Raw genomic sequence first — 19,023 nt, 5'->3', positions numbered from 1 at the left:
AGTAATTATGTTTAATTCTATTATCGATCTTGTAGCTATTAGATGGCTTATAAGTGATAATAATATTACCCCCCTCCCCCTTCCAAGCCAAATAAATGGAAAACAAGAATCAAGAACCAACAGAGATCAAAAAGTCTTCCACGCTTTGGTCTTTCTATGAGGCCTCCACGTCAGTATGGTATGTGTGTATGGGTATAGTTGTTCTTGGAGCTGGTGGTACAGGCCCAGCGAGGCGTAATAGACGTAGCTATTTAGAGCATGTGAGCTCTTGGAATTCAGAGGTGTGTAGTATTAGGAAAGGTTTCCAATGGTTGTCGAACGAGGTTCCTTGATGAGTAAGGGATAGGGATATCTTTTGCATCCCCAATATGTACCATAGGCGAAGTAGCCACTCCATGTGGGTTGGGATTGTTTCTCCCCCAGTGTGTTAAGATATTCTGTAGGGCGGCCCCTAGCACCAAAGCAATTCAAGCGGAAGAGTGAGGGCGTTCAGCAGTCCCAGTAGGATGTATGCGGTAAAGCGAGGTAGCTGGGTGTCAAAATGAGCATCTACATCGTCTAATACTTGCGACCAGTATCCAGAAACCTGAGGGCACTCCCATAAAAGATGGGCAAGTGTGCCTGGTAAGGCACAGGCTCTCTAACATAGGGGACTTCAGTCTGGGTTCCTCTATGGAGTCTTTGCGGGGTCAAGTACCACTAAGTGGCGATTTTTGTGGCTGTCTCTATATTGGCTATGTTGCTTGCAGTGTGGCGAGCCCTGTAGTGTGTTTCTTCCAACTCCTTGGCCAATAATACTCCTCTGCCTATTTCTCCTTCCCCTCTCTGATGGCCCAGGGATTTATCTGCCTTGGCGGGATGCCTAAGCAGAGAGTAAAGCTCAGATATTAAGTTAGAGTCTGAGTGTTTAGTCAGCAACCATTTTTGGAATGGGGTGAGGTGCCTCTGTGCTTTGTTGCGGACATCTACTTGCAATACCCAGTGTCTAATTTGGTGGAAGCAAAGTCGCTCCATCTCAGGGAGATTCTGTTATGTATGAAAATCATCAAAGGTCAGTGGTCGGCGCTCGTCGAAGTGGCCGATAGACATGCGTCCCTCCCATGTCCACTGATTATACGTCCATGTGACCATCCCTGGTGTAAATTCTGGGTTATTGACTATGGGGGTCAGCGGCGAAGGGAATGTTGGTAGTGCTCTAGTCGTGGCCACCTTATCCCAGACTTTCAGGGGTGTGCGTGTGATTATTGAAAGGTAAAGGTTGGGGGGGGGCGAATTCCTTTACAGAGGAAAGGGATCCCCCACAGTGCCTGGTTCACTAAGGCTCTGTCCATATAATGCCAGTGCTTTTCGGAGTCTGGACTTGACCATTTGACCAGCACTCTTAGCTGCACCAGCCAGTAATACTCCTGCAGGTTTGGGACAGCTAGTCCACCATCCCTTGATGTACTGTAACATAGTTCTCTGTGTAGTCTGGCCTTCTTATGCCGCCATATACAGTGCTCGATGTCTCGTTGCATGGACTGAATCATTCCTGGGGGATGTTCTAACATAAGTACCTGAAATAGAAATAGTATCTTGGGTAGGATTGTCATTTTGATCGCTGCTGTGTGACCTAACCAAGATAATGTCTGTGGCCTCCATCTCCTTAGGCGTTCTTAAATGTACTGTAGTAATGCCATGTAGTTCAGTTAAGTAGTGTGTTGTATGTTTGGCGTGAGTTGGATAACTAAGTAGGGTATAGCTTGTTGGGACCATTGTATTTGGTAGTCATGCTTCAGTTCTGCTACTGTGGCTTTTGTGAGAGACAGGTTAAGGGCTTGGGATTTGTGAAAATTGATTTTGAATCCAGCCGCTTGTGAAAAGTGGTCCAGCTTTGCCATGAAGGCAGGTAGAGAGACTTTGGGATTTTCAAGGGCTGCCACTACGTCATCTGCATACAAGCTAATCTTGTGCTCCTCCCCTCCAAACCTCACCACTGTTATCAGAGGGTTGCTGTGGACTTTATGGGCCATGGGTTCCATGCAGAGAGTGAAGAGAAGCGGGGAAAAGGGCATCCATGCCTCATACCCTGCTGAATGAGAGGATATTAACCCATTCACCTGGACTGACGCTCTTTGTTTAGTGTAGCTGTTTAGCACCCAGACCAGAAACCTCTCTGAGATACCGAAGAGTCTCATCGTTGCCTCTGCTGTCAAACGCTTTTTCAGCGTTGATGGAGAGAATCCTACACTCTGTGCTAAAGTGCTGGGCTTTATTAATGAGGTGTAGGAGGAGTTTTGTTCTCTGCTCATTGTCTGTTGGGTACAAATCCTGCTTGGTCCGGGGCAATCAGTCCTGACAGCAGGGGGGAGAGGCGGTGCACTAGAATCCCTGTGAATAGCTCAAAACCGACATTGCGGAGGGATATTGGCACAGTTTCCAGGCTTGTGTATCATCGCTATCGATGCCTCTAGCATCATTGATGGAAGAGGAGAAGAGGTCCTGTTTGCATTGTACAGCCTCATGAGTATCCGGCCAGGGTAGAACAAAATGTTTTATAATTAAGGGATGGGAAGCCATCTGGGCCTGAGGACTTAAACATTTTCTGTCTGGAGATGTGGGAGATCACTTCCTCCAGCATAATTGGGGATTCTGCCTGTTCAGATGTTATTTTAGTGGTGGTCACGTCTTGCAGGTATTGGGCTGGGGCGTCTGGGGGTAGGCATTGTGACCCTTATAGCTCCACATAATATTGGTGGAAGGCATCAGCAATACTCTGGTATTTGTGCTGCTCTTGCCCTTGCGGGTTGACCACTGGTGAGATGCTGGTGGTTTGCCTCTGCACCCTAAATCTGTTAGCTAATAATCCCCCACATCTATCTCCTCCCACATAAAAGGTGGGCCTCAATGCGGTGCTGCTTATACCGCCCTGTCTAGATCTAATCCTGCCAGCTGAGCTTGAGCCGCCTCTAGCTGTCTCCAGATCCTGGGGGCGCCCGTTCTCTGGTGTATTCGCTCTAGCTTCTGTACTGCCTGTGAGAGCTGGTCTCTCTTTTCTTTATGGTTTTTGTAATGCACTGCCGCAATAGATATCAGCTCCCCCCTAATGACCACCTTCGGGCGTCCCAGAGGATTGCTATTGGGGTTTATGGAGCTTTGTTTACTTCTAAGTAATTTATTATTGCTTTTGTTATTTGCTGCACCACTTCTGGGCGATGGAGCATTGTTTCTCTCAGGCGCCAGGTACAGGCGGGGGAAAGGTGTCTAGAAGAGTTGGGGGCCCATTAGGATGGCGGGTGGATTGCCCCCGCCCGCCATCCGCACCTAAATTCCCCCGCCATATTAGTATGGCGGGGGGGCCGCGGCGGACGGAAACACCGTCCGCCGCTTTTCCGCCCCGGTCACCTTGCGGCCAGGGCGGAAAAGGATTAATATGGTGGCGGTGTCTATTAGAAACCGCCAGCCATATTACAATGGGCTGTTTTAGATGCCAACGCCGCCACGGAAAGGCATGCGGTCTTCACTCTGGGGGGCCCCTGCGGGCTCCCAGAGTGAAGGAGAGGTGGGGGGTGCACATGGGGCATACCTGTGGTACCCCCCAGTATTTGCATACACAAAGCAGCAGGCACAGCGCGGTGCCTGCCACTTCATGTAAGCAAATGCATACATGCATTTTTAGCATTGTGGCGGGCGGTGCAAAGACCACCACCCGCCACAATGTTAAAAATGAGGGATGCGCCCACCACTGTGGTGGGCGCATCTTAATCCCCACCACGGGACCCCCGCCCTTATGGCGGGCGGGCAAAGTCCACCCGCTATCCTAATGACCTCCTTAGTGTCAAGCTAAGTGCTGAGTGGTCTGATAATGAATGAGCTGGTATATCGGTTTGGAAGACCAGAGTTATGAGTGCTGAGGAGGCTAGAAAGTAATCTATCCTGGCATAGGTCTTATGGGGATGAAATTAAAATGTGTACTCCCTGTCTGTAAGATGAAATGTTCTCCAAACATCTGTCAGTCCTGCCTCGTCCAATGTCAAGATACACCTCTTTAAAGAACACTACAGCATGATGCAGTGACAGTCCACTTCCGTTCTCAGAACCCAGCTACCCTTCCAATACCTTGATGGCTATCTGTTTGCCTTTGACCCTTATAGTACAGCTCTGGCTTTTGACTGGGTTCCTGCTATACAGGTTCCATGGACATACAACATACAGATGGTGTGGGACTTGACCTTGTGGGAACCAGCAGTTGTGAGTGAATACGGACCTGAAGCAATACCATTTCAATGGTTTCCAAGTACAACCTAATGTAGACATGGACAAGCAAGCAGTGTGATCTTATAAGATTGGATATGCATAGGTTAGTATTTTGCTTATTGTAATTGTAATAATGGAATCTCCCACTAACAATATCCTACTGAAGGCTCTATTGCATAGCCCTGTATTAGGTGTAATTATAGAACAACATGCATGTCACCACAAAAATTGAGCCAGATATATTTATCATACACCAGAAAACAGAATGTGACTGTAAATGTACCCTATCAAATTTGTGGCCTGGGAACAGAAGTGGCATTTGGAACAGGCAGAAACCTAGGGTACTTAAATTGTATATTTGTATGCCTTGGAGGACAGGATCTAATATCAAGAGCCACCAAAGCATTGCCCATTGTCTTATCCCTGAAAATCAATTCAACCACTTCATAGTTGGAGTTAGTTGTGGACTTACTCTTTGTGCTAATGATATCTGCGCGGATTACAAAGAGACAACCCCTGATGTGTCTGATCCAACGGTCACTTTATTTTTGAGGGAATCTTCCCTTTCGGTCTCAGTGTTGGGGAATAATTTAGAAACAATAACAATCATTATAGATATAGCAAAATTAACTTGCTTGTTGATGGATGGCAAGGGGAACCTAGATTCTTAGGGCCCCATTAGGATGGCGGGCGGATCCCCCCCCAGGCCGGCGGTAGCCCGCCATCCATGCCGGAATGACCCCCGCCATATTATTATGGCTGGGGGGTCCGCAGCGGACGGAAAGACAGTCCGCTGCTTTTCCGCCCCGGTCGGAAAAGGGTTCTATATGGTGGTGGTGTCTATCAGACACCGCCAGCCTTATTAGAATGGGCATTTTCCAATGCATGCAGAGTCTGCTTTGGGGGCCCGTTGCAAGCCCCCAGGGACTCCGGGGGGATGCACATGGGGGTATCTATGGTACCCCCCAGCAGTTCCATGCACAACATGGCAGGCACCACACGGTGCCTGCCATGTTGTGCATGGAAGTGATAGCATGCCTTTCTGGCATTGTGGTACAAAAGGGTGTGTTGATGGACGGAGCATCTGAACCAATTAAACACTCACACCCAGTCAACAGATCTGGGTTTGATCCATCACCGTTCTTTAGCCCACTTTGCCACCCCAGTTCAGACATGGCCATATGCAAATCAGTCTGACCCTGTGCCTCATGGGAACAGTCCATCCCGAACTGCCAAGCCATGCCTTCCCTGGACCGGATTCAAGCTTCCTAAGACCGGTTTCTGGCATTCCAGCCGTGTTCAGCTAGGCTTGCTTGAATCCAGTGGCAAAGTGAGCAAGGGACTCACGTCTGAGCATACCCTGCCAACTTATGGTGAACAAAGCAGTATAAAAGGGGGTGGTGATGGACGGAGCATCTGAACCAATCAAACACTCACACCCAGTCAACAGAACTGGGTAAATCCCATGCATGGCTTGGCAGTTCGGGCTGGACTGTTCCCATGAGGCACAGGGTCAGACTGATTTGCATATGGCCATGTCTGAACTTGGGTGGCAGAGTGGGCTAAAGAACGGTGATGGATGGAACTGAAACCTCTGCGGGGCCCGACAAAGGTGCAAAGCAATTGTTACAGGGTAGGGGATCATAGGGAAGAGAGGAACAATGGTTCACTGATAGAATATCGATGTAAATTCAAACATTATAATTTATACATATACATATATTTATTTTAAATTAATTTATTTCTTGAATTTTTAAACTTTAAAATTATATAAAAATAATATATACATATATAAATAATTTAAAAATAAAAAAATCTATAATAAATTAAAACATTAAACTATTAAAAAAGTTTAAACTAACATTTCCCAATACAATAAGTTAAGCAGTAGGGAAAGTGTTGCATAGCAAAATAATCCAATTTACTATTCTGACTACAGTTAGTGCAACAGTAGGGACAGTGTTGGATAGCGGAGGGGTGAAAATTTCTATTTCCAGTCCAGTGATAGCAACAGTAGGGAACGTGTTGAATAGCGGAGGGGAAAAATGTACTATACCCACTCCACAGAGTGCAACAGTAGTGAAAGTGTTGGATAGCGGAGGGGTAAAAAATACCATTCCCACTCCAGTGATAGCACCGGTAGGAAAAGTGTTGGAAAGCGAGGGGAAAAAAATTACTATTCCCACTCCGAAGAATGCAACAGTAGGGAAAGTGTTGGATAGCGGAGGGGTAATAATTTCCGTTCCACTCCAGCAAGTGCAACAGTAGAGAAAGTAGTGGATAGCGGAGGGGCAAAAATTACTATTCCCAAAACAAGGAGTACAACAGTAAGGAAAATGTTGGATAGCGGAGGGATAAAAATTACTATTCCCACTCCAGTGAGTGTTAAAGTAGAGAGAGTGTTGGATAGCGCAGGGATTACATTTACTATTCCAACTCCAGTGAGTGCAACAGTAGGGAAAATGTTGGATAGCGGAGGGGTAAAAATTACTATTCCCACTCCAAAGAGTGCAGCAGTAGGGAAAGTATTGGATAGCAGTGGGGCAACAATTACTATACCCACTCCAGTGAATGCAATAGTAGGGAAAATGTTGGATAGTGGAAGGGTAAAAATTACTATTCCCACTCCAAAGAGTGCAACAGTAGGGAAAGTGTTAGAGAGTGGAGAGGTAAGTACTACTATTCCCACTCCAGTGAGTACAACTCTAGGGAAAGTGATGGATAGCAGAGAAACAAAAATTACTAGTAAACAGTTGAAAAAAAATATTTAAAAATGTAATACATCATAAAAATAAAAAACAATATTTAAAAAATATAAAATTAAATATATTAAACATATAAAAAGAACACATATATATTACTTACATGTAATGAAACCTACTAATAATACATTATATAAATTAATAAATACATTTGTAAATAATTTTTTGAAAGTAGAAAATATTAACAAACAAAAACATTATTTAAAACATAAATGCATTTATTGTATTTCATACCCTATAACACCACACCAATAACAAAACACTTTAACAGTTTAATGACATTTATTTCATTATTACCATAATTAATAATCAATTAAAAAATGTTTTATTAATACAAAAATAAACATTATTGAGTACACAAGCTTTAACACTCTAATATCCACAACACACACCTAAAGCAAACTATAAAATAATAAAACACAATTACATATTATTTTTAAAGAAGAACTATTACTATTAACATATAATAATTAAATAACAAAATATTATTTAATACCCACTCTCTACCCCTTTAAAAGTATAAACAAAACACAAAAAATAAACATGTACTCAAAATAAATATCAAATATTTAACATTAATTAACAAATATATTAATTAATTAAACACAAATTACTTCCCACACTTTACTCCTATAAACACAACACACATAAAATGAATTACACAATTACCATAATTAATTACCAATAAATTAATTCAAATTAATTACCAACTAATAATTAATTCATCTATTAGAAATAATTTGATTCCCACCCTTCTCCCCCTTTACACCTATACAAACGACCACACACAAATATAATTAATTATACAATTACCAAAATTAATTACAAATTAATTCATTAAAACTAATTATTAATTCCTAAATTAAAAATACATTTCCACCCACCATTTACACCTATCATCACCACAACACACCTAAAATAATTACACAATTCCCATAATACTTACCAATTAATTCATTAAAATAAATTAACAACCACTTATTAATTACTTAATAATACATTACTTTACAAATTTAACACTATAAAATCTCAAATAAACAAATAATAATACATAAAAATAATCAATAAATTAAATATAATTATATTTCTTCCCACCATATTCCCCTATAAACCCACAACCAGCTACAGAAATAAAAATGGAAAAATAAAATTTTAAAAAATGTATATAATTTAGTTACTTCCCACCCAATTTCCCTATAAACCCACAACCCACTACAGAACAAAAAGTGCAAAATTCAAATAAATAAATGTATAGCTACTAAAAATGTAACACATATTAAAAATACAAACAAATCTTATACAAAATAAATACATCACATACATATAAAAAATATACTAAAATACTTAACAATAATAAAAAACGACCACAAAATTCTTGCTGTCGATATTCCTGACCCACGATATTAATGACTCGATATTGGTGCAACTGGTTATTTTGTACTCAATGTTCTGTCTCTGCACCAGGAAAAATGCAGCCAGCAGCAACAGATTCACAGTTAAAATCTTCGGGTCAAGATAAAATGGATTTGGAAATTCGGGGCTGGGAGTTTTTTAAACATCCCTGGGATTCAATATTCCTTTAGAAAAGGATCTGTGTTAGAGGAATCGGAGTTAGATGAGGCTAATGAGGGGATGGATGAAGTTGGACCACGCATTTCCTCGCTTTCTGTAAGCAAATCATCATTGCTATCGATGGGACAATTATCACCAACAATTTTATTAGCTTTTTTTGATTTTAATAGTAGAATGCCAGAGCCTCCCTCCTCGGCCTGTCTTTTGCCCAGTGAGAATACTTAGGAAAAAGCACTTGCAAAAATAATTCAAGAACCCTCCCGCCTAAGGCCACCACTGTGACAGGACTTACAAAAGAACAAATATTGAGAAAAAGAACATGCAATGCAAAGTCAAGGAGACACAATTATACAGTGAGTCCACCTAAACAAAGACTTAGCAGGCAAAGGAGTGCCAAAGTGCTCGATAAAATATAGTTACTGGAAAGAGTCACAATGTGCAATGCTCAAAATACCAAGGGCCACATTTGTCATTATTACAAGTAGCGATTACCTAATTGCAATTTTCTCCAAATCACAATTAGGTAATCGCTAATCCTAATGTATGAAACTATTTTCAGTTTCATTAGCGATTGTTAATGGGTCGCAAATAGACCTACCTCATGCATATTAATGAGGTAGGTCGCAATTTGCAAGCCATTAGGAATCTATGCTATCACAGGGATGGTGGCCTTCTGAGGTCAGCAGACCACCTGTCTGTGATTGCTTTTAAATAGAGCAGTCTTTTTTGTTTTTAAATGCTTCCTGTTTTCCTTGAAGGAAAACAGGACGCATTTTTTTTAAAAAAAAGCAATTTTGAAGTTTCATTTTTTAGGAGTAGGCAGTTGTCTGTGGTGCCACTGCCTGGTCTTACAAATGCTTTTAAAATCAATTGCGAATTGGTTACCACCTACTTGCAGTAGGTGGTAATATGAGAATGTTTTGCAACCGCATTCACGGTCACAAAACATTCATGCATACCATTAGGATTCGGTATTTGGAAGGGACGCCCAAAACATGCCCCTTCCAAATACCGAATTGGAAACCCATTTTGCAATTTGATAACAAGTTACTGAATTGCAAATTAGGGTTTGCTGCATCTAAAAAGCCTTTTTGGGGAATCAACCTGTTTGCAAAGGCAATAATGCTTGATGCATGTGCCTCTATGTCCGTAAAGAAATCCAGCAAAATGTACACAAAGTTGACAATGCTTTGAAGAGAAATGTTAGAGGGGTGGCCCAGCCCAGCCTCCTCCAGACACCAAAGGGCGTGGAAAGGCCAGGGTTTGACCAGATGTGGCCCATGCAGCGAGGCTTCTGAAACCCTTTAGTAGCATTGATCCGGTGCAGGTGGGGGGCCAGGTGGAATTCTGGGACAGATAGTCCCCGGCGGTCCCGGTCCTGCCGTGGCTCTCCCACAAAACCTGGCAGTTGTGCAGTAAGTACTTCCCGCTCAGTGATCAAGGGTCTGGACGAAGTGATAGAGAATGCCCCAAGAGCGCCCCAGGAGATAGGGGCCACGGTAATACAGAGCACATTTTCCTGTGCAGCGGGGCTTCTGTGGGTCTTTAAAGCATTGATCTGCTGCAGGTCTGGGGCCAGGAGGAATTCTGGGACAGGTAGGCCCCAGCGGTCACGGTCCTGCGGCGGCTCTCCCTTGTGCTTGCCAGCTGTACATTAAGTACTTCCCCTCAGTGATCAAGAGTCCTGGCGAAGTGATAGAAAACGCCCCAACAACGCCCCAGGAGCTAGGAGCCACAGTAATGCAGAGTAGGTCTTACCAATCATTTTCTTGAATTTTGCTACTAAAAAACTATAGGGATCAAAATATAGACCCCCAAATGTGATATAACATTTAAAACTACTATTTCTATTACATATTGTACATGCCAGGCTGGCCTTTCAATTGATGTCATACTGCTAAGTGTACTCTTTCTGTGATCTACCTATTCAATGTTCCTGTTTACAGTCAATCATATGTAAACAAGCATGGTCACTCAAATCCTACATCAGTTAGGCTAGTCTAACAATAACATCAATATTGGTACTGCTTTGGAGGTTGGTGTCAGTGCTATGCTTGCATTCATGGATAGAATCTCAATGGATGCACCTATCAGATACGTGCCATTTCTAATTATGTCAAGATTATTGCATGAAGCGGGCAAAGAAAGTGATCTGGTGCGTGATGTTCCATTGACATGCCTCATCTGGAGACAGGCCAAGGGACCAATGCAGAAGTGCATTTGTTTCAAATTTTTCAAAATATAAGATAAACAACTTTTTGTAAATGGGCATATGGGCAGAGGTTTGTCATTTCAGGATTAGAGTGCCGCATAAATAATGCAAAAATGAAGCAGAGAACTCTGGGTAGCTCCAAGTTTAGGTGGCGAGCACCCCTATATAGAGTCATCCACACCAAGCTTTGGAATCCAAAGTTGTAATACTGTGCCTGGAGTGGTAAAAGGCTTTTGTCATTTTACAGCTTGGCATGGATGGCACTAGCAAATCCTATGCTTCAAGACTGTGTCCTATGAATGCAAAATTACTTTTTCTCTTTCTAGCTCAGCATGGATGGCACTGTGCTAATCCTATGCTTAAAAACTTTGCTAGAAAAAAACAGATTTTTGAAGTGAGCAGATTTTAGACTGTTGCTGGTGTTGTAGGATGCTCCATATAGGAGCTGCTCTTCAATCACAAATGCCAACTGTGTTCATCTATCCCTCTCCCTCTACAGGCAGAGAGTGGTATTACTCAGAAAAAAATCTGAGAGGTCCAGCTACTTACCATAGACATAAAAGACAGAACTCCACCCGGAATACTGGACCAGCACCCCAGCCAAAGGCATGGCGACTACTGCGCCAGCGTAGGAGCCTGCAGAGAAACAGCGGGCAAAGTTACAAAATACCAAAAACAAACAACCAGGAAGGGAAGGTGAGCCAAAGGGGAGGAATGCTTTCTGTTTTAGGTGAACACTGCTTTGAGTTGTAAAGCTTACGATGAAAGGAGAATGTTTTTACCGCAGAAAGCTGTGGTGGCGAGTCTGCTGCGCTCCAGCGGCGGGGCCCACTTACTCCAGATACCATGGCACGCGGGGTATGTTACCCCCTGGCCGAAAGCATGGGAGAAGGGAGAGAAAGTACAATACAAAGAAAAAGTGGATGGAGTGGGTGGACATAAGGAGTAAAGATGGAACAGAAGAAAAGGAACCAAGAGGTGGGAAAACAGAGTGGCAAAAAGATTGGTAAAAAGGAGGAAGAAACAGGAAAAGTGAAATGACGGGAAGGCAGAGAGAAAAAGGAGAGGAGAAAGGAGACGTGGTAGAGGGGGAAACGAGAAAGAAAATAATAATGGGGCAGAGAGATAGTGAAAAGCAGAAGTAGCATGAGGGTCAATGAGAGATCAAATCGTGATGAGAAGACAGTCAGACGGAAAGATAGATAGATAGATAGATAGATAGATAGATAGATAGATAGATAGATAGATAGATAGATAGATAGATAGATAGATAGATAGATAGATAGATAGATAGATAGATTACAAGGGAGTATGGGAAAAACATGGCAGATATGTGAGGCCGACAGATGGAACCAGGTAGATAGAGAAAGAGAGGGAGAAATAAAGGAAGGTAATAAACAGAAAGGAGCGGAGAGAGAAACAAGAAAAGAAAAGCGAGTGAGTAAATTTCAGAGACACTTCACATTCTGAAACCATGAAAACACGCCCATCCCCGGGCTGGAAAATTCCCCAAAACATATTTTAACGATTGTGTTCCTTTTCTGATTACACAAATCCCATTCTGCTTACACAAATGAAGCAATTGTATTTTGCACCACAACCGCTACTTTTCAGAGATGCCAACCCCATAGCTCAGTGTGCATTTGTGTAAAACGCTTCTTTCTTTCATGGGACACTCTGCTGAAATGATGAAGAAAAGCGCCTCCTACGTTTCTGCTGTTTAAGACGAATGACTTGGCCTTTGGTGATAGTGTTAGCTCGAGGCCGGCCATCTTGGCTAGTTTTCCTTTCATGCATCATTTACTAATGTAGATACATTCTTTGTTGAACAGACTACCGAGACTACTGGAAGGCTATGAAAACCCGTCACATAGGAGCCAGTAAGCATAGGCGCAAAGCAAATGAATACGGCCCTACCTACCTCTAGTCTACCTACCACCTGTGTTAGTCTTTCTTCCAATTCCCCTTCGTGCACTGTCAACATAAACAACTCTCTAATTTTTGCAGCCATAGCTGCTCCTTATAGGAAGTATTTCATGAACTGTCCGACCCCTCCAAACAATAGGCACAAAATACTTATTTTGGGTGGCCTAATGTAGTGGACTGGCAGACCTTAATCAAAACAAGTCTTTGATTAGATTGGAAATATGCAGGCCTCGGGTTTCCCTCACTCAGTGCTTGCACCAACCCATGGAGCTGTCCACACTTGGTTTCATCCCTCTGTAGTGTCCAATGACAGGCCACTTCTCTTTCCTCCTCAACCTGAGAAAACTGCTTACTGACCGCCCCCGACAATATTTGTGCCTTCACCAGACCATCCAACCAATAACAACACTTTAAAAACACCAATGCACTTCAAAACTAAAGCAGTGGTGAACCTGAAGCAACCTACATCCTAGCCAAGCAAACCAGCAAACTGAGTGATTCTATCAGGAAGCTTTGATGGAAAACATCCATGTCAGCAATCACCTGAGCCTGCTGGCTCCTCTGCGGACCAGAAAATCAAACAATGGCTTTAAATCAACAAACATATGGCCCGTGGTGAGCTAGTGAGCTCAAACACACTGGCCATAACTGGAGGGTCAATGGCAGAAACAAATTCAAGTAAAGAAGATAGGCTCTGCTGCAAAATGGGCAGAAGGGGCTGCCACAAAGTCATTAAGAATGCCAAAAAGGCATTAAGAATACCAAAAAGGCCTGCCTTGGTGAACGCACCAGTGAGGCCACAAATCCAACTAGGGGGCTCCATAGTATCTTTCTTGAGATGCCAAAACTGGAAGCTTTAAATAAAATCCGACTTGCCATCAGAGTGAAGTTTATCTATTTCCTTCCTTCCACTGATTGACCAAAGAAAAGTGTTACGGGTGGCACAAAGGAGAAAAGCCTTCAACATCCTGTGGAGCTGGGCATCGTGGCGTGCATGAACCAGCTCCGCCTATCACTCAAGGCAGAGCTTGCGCTGAGATCAGTGCATTCTGCCTGAAAGAAGTCAAGATGGATATCCATTCGCTATTATTTGAGAGGCTTGAAAACATAGAAGCAACCTCCTCGCACCCTGAAAGTTAGGAATCTGTTTTTTAGAGCTAAACCTGATCTCTCATTCATTTCCTCGGTCAACATAGTGGTAAATGCACGACACGCTGTTTTGGCATTGCAGCTAGTGTTGCAGCCAGCAGCACCCACCGCAATGTTAATATAGAAGGATGCGACCGCCATGGTGGGAGTCGCGTCATAATCCGGGGTGCAGGACCGCTGCCTTACAGGTGGGCGGTCCCAGTCCCTGCTACCACAAGCGAGATCGGAATTGGCCCTTAATGTGCCCGTACAGCACTTGAATACCTTTCGCAGGCTTGGTAAGAGCTGTAAATAAATAAATGCATCTGTGAGAATCATTCCCATTGCTTCCATATATGGGGAAAGAAGTGAAACTGAAAACCCTCTGAGTGCGGATGATAAACCTCTAAAAAGGCTTCCACAGTGTGTTATACAAGTCTGGTGTGTTAGGTGTGCATGCAAAGGTGCTACAAATAGCACGCACCTTGTCTTAGTAGTGTAAATAATCCCCAATCTAAGAAATCACTATGGATTTTGTAAATTGGATTAATCCCAAGGTCAGTGAGGCCTGAAATTAATGTCATTGAAATGAGCAGCAGACTATTCAAATTGTTATTACGAGCAGAACCCTGTATCCATAAATCGCATGTGACATAACCTGCCATGTGCATTTGTACATAGCAGGTTGAACCCAAGATGCATCTGTGTGCAGGAGAAACAATGTTTATTGCGAGATATTTAGACCTGGCTTGACTGCTTCAACTGGCTGCTAAACACTCAGGGCCCAATTCACAGAATGAACTTAAGACTAACCCTGGGCGTAGTGGGCGTAGTGGGGCTTCGCGGAGCTACGTGAAGTGGGCGAGAAACTACGCCCACCTCCGCACTCCGCGTAGCCCCACTAGGCACCGCAGGCCTCCCTCCCGCCCTCCCTAAATACTTTAAATTAAAGGTGTAAAAGAATTAAAAGGCACTTACCTTGCCCGCCGCTGCCCGCCGCGTCCCCGGGGCTCGCTCTCTTCATTGCTGCCGTCTTGTGTACTAATGCGCATGCGCGGGCGGCCGCGCATGCGCATTTCTCACGAGAAATGCGCATGCGCAGCCGCCTGCGCATGCGCATTAGTACACAAGACGGCAGCAATGAAGAGAGCGAGCCCCGGGGACGCGGCGGGCGGCGGCGGGCAAGGTAAGTGCCTTTTAATTCTTTTACACATGTGAATTAAAGTATTTAGGGAGGGCGGGAGGGAGGCGGGTGGCGGCCAGCTGCGCTCCGTCTGCGGAGCGTGCGTAGTGCCAAATTCTACGCCTGCTACGCAAAATGCGTAGAAGCCGGCACTACGCACACTCCGTGCACGGAGCGTAGCTGCCCGCCCACCCTTACTTAAGACTCAATCCTAAACTTACTACTATTTTGGCATTCACAGAATAAACTAAAGACTTAATCCTAAATTTACTACTATTTTGGTATTCGCAGAATGCACTTACTACTTTTGGTATTCATAGAAGTTAGGATTTTGTCTTAAGTTTGTCTTAAGACAAATTTAAGACAGACTTAAGGCAGACTTACGTTTGGATTTTGTCTTAAGTCTATCTTAAGTCTGTCTTAAGTTTGTCTTAAGACAAACTTAAGACAAAATCCTAACTTCTGTGCATACCAAAAGTAGTAAATTCATTCTGTGAATGCCAAAAGTAGTAAGTGCATTCTTTGAATACCAATATAGTAGTAAGTTTAGGATTGAGTCTTAAATTCATTCTGTGAATCAGGCCCTGGGTATACAACATACAGAGAGTCAGCTTTTGATATCAAGCACCTTCAGTTCCTGGCCTGTTTGGGTCAGCCCACTTCAGCCAATGGTAGAGCTACTGTCAATCACATCTTGGATCAGCCCAAAGAAGTGTTTCTAAATAACCATGCTGCTGCGTATCATTCCTCCTCTTAGCGTGTGCCTTTGTTCCGAAATGTGAGTTACGGTGATTTCAGAATGTTGAAGGGGCTATTTGGTGAACACAGAAGCCGTATTGAAAAGAAGTTTTCCGTCTCTGAAAGCAATATATTCTCACTCAAAGTATAATCTATGTGTCACTTGTTACTTTTAATGAAAATCAATGTTGATTTGAAAAGAAACTATATAAAATAATTTTCTTTAAAGATTACACATGCATGTCAAACACTCTTTTTACATACTTTTCAGGTGATTGGTGGCATTGCTTTAGTCTAGCTTCAGATCCCTTCCAGAGGTCTGGTCAGTGTAATACTGTGTGCAGTCTAGTTGTTGGTGGGTGGAGCTAGGGGGACAGAGGAAGAGGAGGAGCGGCGACAGGAAAGGGTTAGTTAGAGTAGGGATGGGGAACAGGACAGAGTATAATAAAGAGCTTGTTAACAATATATATTGTGCAGTGTCCTTATTGATAGCACGACGCTACAGCTGGCGACGAGGGTGGGATGGGGCAGTCTGCCACCCCTGGATCCCTGGAGATGAGCGCCCCGTCCCGTGCAGCACACTGAGGAAGTCGCCGTCGCGACATGTGTGCCTGGCAGGAACCGCCATCGAGAGGGAAGCGGCCAGCGGTGAACACAAGCTGCCCTGCGACCAGCCGGTCACATGAAGCCCCAGCAAGAAAAGCGCGGTCGAGCGCTGAAGCTGCCCAGCTGAAAAAGCGCTGCCGAGTGCTGGCATCGGGTGCCCACCCCAGATGCGCGAGGAATTGCAGGCGCGGTAGCGATGTCGGGAGCTCACCCCAGTCCTACCTGTTGGGAGGAGATCCTGCGCGAGTGGAGGTGGCGGAGAGCAGAGGCCCCAGTATCCGTTGTGGACCTCACATGCCCGGTGAGTATCTGAAGCCTACCGGTAACTGAATTGCATTGGAGGGAGCCAAAATCTCGTGTGAAACGAGATTTCGAGTACGGCGGCCATCTTGAGGTCAGGCTGTTCCCACCAATCCCCTTTCAAGTTCAAGAAGCGGCCATTTTGAAGTCAGGCAGCCTCCAGTTTTCAACATCAAGCACAAGCAAGTGCAAAGAAAATCAGGAAACAAGCACAAGCCACTGCAAGAGACAAACTAATAAACAAGCACAAGCCAATACAAAGGCAAGAGGTGAAACAAGAAAACAAGCATAAGCCAAGGCAAAGACAGTGACAAAAGAAGGACCAGGAAACATGAGCAAAGACAGAGGGGTAAAGTAATAAACCAAAATGTCGACGTCACCGCACCGAAATGTCACGGGTACAGCGGCAACCACACCAAGTACAGTGGGCGTCTCATACTTGCGTGCCCCAGAACCACTGGCCCTGATAGCTGGAGGGGCCATGGCCCCAGATGGCAGGAGTGGTTCGAAGACTTTGAGGACTATATGAAAGGATCGAAAGTCACGGATGACGAGGAGAAGTTAATTGCATTACGTAATCTCCTAGGGAAAGAAGTCAGCAAGTTAATCAAGGAATTGCCGACTGCTGAAACAGGATCATATGTCAAGGTGCGAGATGTTTTACATAAAAGGTTCTTACATAAAAGAAATGTGGATTATGAAAGATACATGTTTCACCAAGCCCGTCAAGAAAAGGAGGAATTGATGAGCACGTTTATAATGAGACTACGACAACTATCTCGGTACATGAGTTTGACACGTTTTCCACGGAGGATACCATAAGATTGCGAATAATTGAACGTTGTCACTCGGAAACGCTCAGAAGGCGGCTACTAAGGAAGAGTCATAACCTTGACGAGATTGAAGAGATGACCCGGGTACATGACCAAGCAGAGGAACATGCTAGAGAATGGAGACGGGACATGGTGAGAAACGGGAACAAGCATATTGCGTACAAGCCAAGAGCACTCGCAGACACTCTCGAGATCGACGGCGGACATCCAGGCCGTCTTCCCGCCAACATTACACAGGGCGCAGACGCCATGAGTCTGGCCGTGGAGACAAGAAACGAGATCGCCCACGAAAGTGTTAGCGATGTGGATACGACTTTCCGCACACAGATGTCTGTCCAGCACTTGGTTAGCAGTGTCGTAAATGTGGAAGGGAAAATCACTTTGAGGCTATGTGTGGAGAATATCGCAAAGAAAGGATGAAAGAGCCAACAAGATCGTCTCGACTAGACACAAGGCGGCATCATGCAAAGGCGGTACAGGATCGGCCGGAGTCATCCTCTGTTTCCTAACACTCCAGAAAAGAGTCTTGCAGGTCCCAATGGGTGAGAAGGTCTCCATCCAGAGAATCCAGGTCAGCGTCTCTGGAATCGGTGTACACTGATGAGTATGCCAGCATGGTAGCTGATCCAGACCAACTAAAAAAATACCCAAGATTGGACATCAGTGTGGGGACCCATGAAACCAAGTTTGTACTGGACAGTGGGGCATCACTGAACTATATCCCTGTAACTGAGTACAACAGAATGAAACCGCAACCCACTTTGAGCCCGCCCCATGTCAGAGTGTTCACGTGGATGTTGAAGAAACCTCTCCCATGCCTCGGAAAATTTGCAACTACACTTAAGCACAAAACCACCTCTGTGCCGGCCTATATACATGTCATTGAAGGCCCGGAAGCTGACTGTCTTCTCAGTCTGCCCACTGCGGAGCGTCTTCGGCTGGTCGAAATTTTGTATAGGGTAAGCGATGATCCGGAAATCATACACAAGTTCCCTAAACTATTCACCGGACTTGGAAAAATGAACAAATGCCAGATTCGGTTGCACATTAATGAACGAATACGTCCTGTTGCACAACATTACAGGCGAGTTCCCTTCCACCTTCAACAAGCTGTGGAGGATGAAATTCAGTAGCGATTGAGAACAGACATTATCGAGCGGACAGAAGGGCCAACACCATGGGTTTCACCCGTGGTCATCGTGCCAAAGAAGGGCACACCCGAAAAGGTGCGCCTGTGTGTAGATATGAGGCTTCCCAACACCGCCATCGAAAGGGAGCGTCATCCAGGACCTCACTTAAGTGACATGATTTCATCCCTAAATGGCGCAAGAGTCTTTTCAAAGCTAGATTTGAATAAAGGATACCACCAGCTGGAACTACATGAAAAGTCACGCTGTATAACAACATTTCCCACTCATCTAGGGTTGTTCCGCTACAAACGACTCAGTTTTGGAATTTCATCTGCTGCGGAGATCTTTCAGGAAGCCATTCAACAGACCATACAGCACATACCAAATACACTAAATG

At 44.3% G+C, this 19,023-nt stretch overlaps 1 protein-coding gene across 1 annotated transcript in view; it reads right to left on the bottom strand.

The window, feature by feature from the left end:
* Positions 1-19,023, bottom strand: part of SLC17A7 (solute carrier family 17 member 7) — a 391,628-nt gene that overhangs the window by 51,049 nt on the left and 321,556 nt on the right. Inside the window, exons 5-6 of the mRNA XM_086930231.1 lie at positions 11,565-11,652; positions 11,332-11,418 (exon numbers count right to left, since the gene is read on the bottom strand). Of these exons, the coding sequence (XP_086786357.1) occupies positions 11,332-11,418; positions 11,565-11,652 (175 nt within the window). The remainder of the gene's footprint in view (positions 1-11,331; positions 11,419-11,564; positions 11,653-19,023) is intronic.

The sequence above is a fragment of the Lissotriton vulgaris genome, chromosome 7 (assembly GCF_964263255.1).
Source record: "Lissotriton vulgaris chromosome 7, aLisVul1.2, whole genome shotgun sequence".
Lineage (NCBI taxonomy): Eukaryota > Metazoa > Chordata > Amphibia > Caudata > Salamandridae > Lissotriton > Lissotriton vulgaris.
Note: the sequence above shows the minus strand (reverse complement) of the source record. Positions and strands in the feature narration are given on the sequence as shown.